General features: G+C 36.8%; 1 protein-coding gene across 1 annotated transcript; it reads left to right on the plus strand.

Annotated features, from left to right (window-relative positions):
* Positions 1 to 2,639: 2,639 nt before the first annotated feature.
* LOC107870875 (40S ribosomal protein S9-2) lies at positions 2,640 to 5,160 on the plus strand. The gene is made up of 3 exons (XM_016717563.2): positions 2,640 to 2,832; positions 3,712 to 4,093; positions 4,855 to 5,160. Exons 1-3 carry the CDS (start codon positions 2,805 to 2,807, stop codon positions 5,036 to 5,038), a joined length of 594 nt encoding a protein of 197 aa, XP_016573049.1. The 5' UTR covers positions 2,640 to 2,804; the 3' UTR covers positions 5,039 to 5,160.
* The last annotated feature ends 449 nt before the right edge of the window (positions 5,161 to 5,609 follow it).

Raw genomic sequence — 5,609 nt, forward strand, 5'->3', positions numbered from 1 at the left:
CATTTTATACTTTCAAAATTGAAAATATTAAAGGATCTGATAATATTTTTGCAGTTTTTCTTTCAAGAAACGTCCAATATGGACAATAGAACTCAAGTATTGATCAACAGAATATGGTAGAAAATAAATGACATTGACGATGCCATCAATGGAAAAAGTAACATGTTATTTGAAATCCAAGACGAACTTGTAACCTTGTCTGAAAAGCAAAGAAATTACAATTTGAATTGAGTCGATTTAACATTGATCTAGCTGAAAACATGACGGAATTCCAACTCCTATGCGAGCATCTGAAAATCAGACCAATGGGATGACAAATCATCCCTAACAAAGTGGCAGAAAATGTCCCACTAGCACATAGTGCCAAAAATATCTCGATGGTAAGCAACCCAGATATGTCGATGGCAGAGTTTTCGGACAAAGCCAAAAGTCAAGCTAATAAAGTGGCAGGATATGTCCCACTAGCAACTAGGGAAAAAAATATCTCGGCGGTAAGCCCGGATATGCTGATGGCCGAGTCTTCGGACAAAGCTAAAAGTCGAGCACAAACATAGAAAATTCTCTGAAGTAATAAAATCAGTAAAAATTAAAATAACCTCTAAGAAATCAGAAAAAAGAACTAACTTCTCTTCAGAAAATAAGTTTGCTTCTTTTCAGGTAGGAAAAGTCCATCCGAAAAAGGAAGAATATCTGACATTTACCAAACAGGTTTATAATCTACCAGAAAACTGTGGAGAAACTTTTGGAGTCATCAAAATAAAAAGTTTATATCCAAGGATTTCTATCTTCTCATGAGGATCAGCTGGTTTCACAGCAAAATTATTTAAATTCGGTTATTTAGACCGTGTTTATTCCAACCCAGATCTATCTGAATTAGAAGGACTACCAATACAACTGATTAGTTCAATCAGAAATTACGCCGAAGAGGAAGCAGTCTATTGCAGATTCTACATCATATATATATATATATATATATATATATATATATAAGTACCCATTAGTTAATAATACATATACAAATACTTCTTCGCCTTTATATTTTTCAAAATCATATTCAAAACAGTTTCAACATTAGGACTTAAAATTTTGCTTGATTCTCCTTTTTTTTTTTAATCAGATCTTTGTGTATTTTGACGGTTTTGGAGATGAAGGTTTCTTCAATCCTTTTTGGTTCATTATTTCGGCCATCTTCTATGGATCATTATGATGTTTCGACCTCACCTCTTTGACACTCAATGATTTCTTGAATTATTCTACCATTAGAGCAAATCTCCACAATCATACAGTAAAAAAATCGCAAAAGTATAAAAAAATCCGCAAGGACAATGATGAACAAGAAAATATAAAATATATAGAATTTTGGGAAGAAGATAACATAACAACAACAACAACAACAACAAACCCAGTGTATTCCCACTTTGTGGGGTCTGGGGGGGGTAAGATGTACGCAGTCCATACCTCTACCTCTGATGAAGTAGAAAGGCTGTTTCCGAAAGACCCCCGGCTCAAGTTACGAGATATCAAACAAACACATAGTACAGCACAGAAGCAGATGACATAACATAGATACTGCAGCCATAAGGAATATAAAACAGAGTAAAGCAGGAATGCAGGAATATAAAGCAGAGGAAAGCACACAGATTCGTAACAAACATAGAACACGGAACACGGAACAGAACATTGAAATACGGAATCATACCAGGAATACACCCCCACCAATTACCTCCCTACATTAGCGACCCGAACAGGCCCTAATCCTCTGCCGTAATTCGCGTCTTCCAGACCTTCCTATCTAGGGTCATGTCCTCGGTAAGCTGTAACTGTTCCATGTCCCGCCTAATCACCTCACCCCAGTACTTCTTCGGTCTACCCCTACCCCGTCTAAAACCATCCAACGCTAGCCTCTCACACCTCCGGACCGGGGCATCCATGCCCCTCCTCTTCACGTGTCCGAACCATCTCAATCGTGCTTCCCGCATCTTACACTCCACTGAAGTCACCCCAACCTTCTCCCGGATAGTCTCATTCCGAGCTCTATCCCTTCGGGTCAGTCCACACATCCAGCGCAACATCCGCATTTCTGCCACCTTCATTCTTTGGGTGTGGGAGTTCTTAACTGGCCAACACTCCGCTCCATACAGCAAGGCCGGACGGACTACCACCCTATAGAATTTACCTTTAAGCTTGGGCGGCACCTTCTTATCACACAGCACCCCCGATGCAAGTTTCCACTTCATCCATCCCGCCCCGATACGGTGCGAGACATCCTCGTCAATCTCACCGTTACTCTGGATCACGGACCCGAGTAATAACTGTAAAATTAATTGTTAACTTATTTTGTGGAGCGTAATCTTTATCAATTAAGATGAAAAATGTGAGAAAAAGAAAAGAAATTGGAATAAAAATATGAAGAATATGAGCTATTTGAAAAAATAAAATAAAAAGATACAGTAAAAGTAAAATAGGAAAGAGAATAAGTGTTAGAGTGAAAATAATATACTCTTTGATAGCTATAAACACGCATGTATTGAGTGGTTCGTCAAAATAATATTATTTTTGCTATAAAATATAATTTTATAAAAATATTATTATTTATCATAATTATGGTGTTAAGTTTGTCATTTTTTGTAATTTAACTTGACCCACTTAGTTCGTTGCAAGTGATTCTGTTTTGGGTCAAAATTTCTACTTTGGGCCCAACAGTTTTAGAATCCATTAAAGGCCTATTAGGGTTATACGAGTATATAAGAGTATCCCTTACCTTCTCTTCGATCCCTAGACAGTGAAGGGTACGACGAACAAACATGGTGCACGTCAATTTTTATCGCAACTGTGAGTGTTACAATGCCGTCCTTTTCTTTCTTCCTTGTGTATAAAATCTCGTTCTGCATTATTTGATTAAATACAAGTTAGCGATCTTTTTTCTCAATAGGACAATTTTAATGAATGTTTATGTAGGATTTATTTGAATATATGCAGCATTTGACGTCGTTTTATATCACTAATATTCTTGGTGTATTGTTGAGACTGACTGCCTAGTAATTGTCTAGTTTATATGATTTTGTTTGTCATTAGTTGTTTCATTAATGGGCATCCCTGAACGTTATAATTGTACGATCAGTTGGTTTAGAACATAAATTTCAATTGTATTGCTTGAATTTGAAGTTGGGTGACTTTTTCCATTTTCGTTTTTAGGCGGTTAAAGACTTTTTTGTTACTATTAGGCGCAGTATGAGATGACGAGATTAATAGAGCCTATGTGTTTTGAGAGGCTTCTTGTTTACCTTGAAGTCAAAATAATCTATTCCGTCACAATTATGTGGCTCCATAAATCATTTCATTAACTTTAAAAGATGAATTTTAAAGTTAAGTTGTTTCAAATTATAAAAAGGTGACATGTGTTTGGAATGGATCAAAAAGCAAAGTGTGCCACACATATTGTGATGGAGGGAGTACTATTCTTTGGGTTGTTTAGCTTAATTCATCTGATGTGTGAGTAGTCATTAGCTAATAACTTGATTGACTGACTGATGTTTAATTGAACATAATTTGTTATAAGCATTTGACCTAATATTAGTCAGTCGGTATGTCTTATATTCTGTATCTTCAATTTTGCTGTTTTGCTGTTATACTCTTTGTGCATAACTTCAGTCTCTGTATAGTTTGTTCATATGTTAAGTCTATCTTACATAATTGTTATTTGTAATTCAGATGGGAAGACCTTTAAGAAGCCTCGAAGGCCCTACGAGAAGGAGCGATTGGATGCAGAATTGAAGCTTGTAGGAGAGTATGGACTAAGGTGCAAGAGGGAACTTTGGAGAGTTCAGTATGCTTTGAGCCGTATCAGGAATGCTGCTAGAATGCTTCTCACACTGGACGAGAAGGACCCACGCCGTATCTTTGAAGGTGAAGCTCTCTTGAGGAGGATGAACCGGTACGGGTTATTGGATGAGAGCCAAAACAAGCTTGATTATGTCTTGGCACTCACCGTGGAGAACTTTCTTGAGCGTCGTCTCCAAACACTTGTGTTCAAGACTGGCATGGCTAAGTCAATCCATCATGCTAGAGTGCTCATCAGGCAAAGGCATATCAGGTACAGATAGTTGCTTTATTGGCAAATGGAAATAAGTAGTTTCTGTCTTGCCTGTTTTTGTTTATCAATTTCTTCCACTGCTGTGCATATATCTCTGCTCGATTTGTGAAGAATATTATTTAATAATATCACTCTGTTGACACATTAACATTTGGCACATGTAACCAATCTTCCTGATGGGTCGTATTCATTTTGGAAGTCCTAAAGAGTCAAAAAGGAGAATGTTTATCTTGAAAGAACTTGTCCTAATTCCTAAGATATTATTTTTGACAAAATGTTTTTGAATTCGGAAAGAAATAGCATCCAAGTACTTTGTTTTTTCAAAATCTTCCAAAGTTATTGTTGTTTCTAGACGTCATACCAAATGTTTAAGATCCATACAAATGCTACAAAGATCCATCAACATATACACCAAGAGTTTTTTGTGAGGCCTGTTGAACAAGATCAAAGTTACATATTGTGAAGATTGTTTTATCAATCGAACATTTGTGTTCTGTCTTTAATCGCTGAGAAAGGAAAACACTATTTTTATTCCGGAAGCATTTCTAAATGCACTTTATTCTATGTTTGCCATCCCATGCAAATATATTGTATTGATGTATTGAATTTACGGTAACATACAAAAGATATGGTGTAAAGTCTGCTGCATGTAGCACTAGTGTTGTTTACACCAAGCAAATTCTGTGAATGTACCTGGCTTTTTAGTTGGTGCCTCGGAATTCGGATCTCTAGTTCTGATTCACATATTGTTGCATTTGCAGAGTCGGGAGGCAGGTGGTGAATGTTCCTTCCTTTATGGTGCGAGTGGACTCCCAGAAGCACATCGACTTCTCTCTCACTAGTCCATTCGGTGGTGGGCGTCCTGGAAGAGTCAAGCGAAAGAACCAAACGGCTGCCACTAAGAAGGCTTCTGGTGGTGATGGAGATGAAGAGGATGAAGAATAAGCAGCTATATTAGTGTTTGGAGTATTTGGCTATAGTACTGGCCTATGTTATTTTCTGAGATTGTGGTTACCTGCATGTAGTAGTAGAAAGAAACGTATTAAGCAAAAGTTTTTATTTTTGGATTTTTCGCTGTTTTAAGAGTTTGGCGAACTCTGTCCTTCAAAATCCCTCCGAGAAAATTGAGTAGAGAACACATTCTAGTTTTTTTTTTAACTTCAAAGGCATCCTTCCAAATTCGTTGCCAGAGTCCACAAACTCTTTTCTTCACTACCTTGCCACGATTTCTTGAGAATTTTATACTTAGATGTTATAGGAAGGTCTCTCGCACTTCTGCCCCATTTTTTTGTTTTTTAGTTTTTTGTCACTCGAGACGAATATATTTTTTGTAAGCATTAGCTTATATTTTTGCATCAAAGTATTTTACAAATTATGCTTTTAATAACTTAGGCTTTGTTAGACATAAATTCGACTTTTAAGGGCAAAAATTAAAGACGGTTTGGGGAAGGCAAAAATTGAAGGGGCAAACACAATCAAATTAGTATCCTCAGTTATCCTTATCTGGGAAACTTCA

Source organism: Capsicum annuum, chromosome 5, assembly GCF_002878395.1.
Source record: "Capsicum annuum cultivar UCD-10X-F1 chromosome 5, UCD10Xv1.1, whole genome shotgun sequence".
NCBI classification, from domain to species: domain Eukaryota; kingdom Viridiplantae; phylum Streptophyta; class Magnoliopsida; order Solanales; family Solanaceae; genus Capsicum; species Capsicum annuum.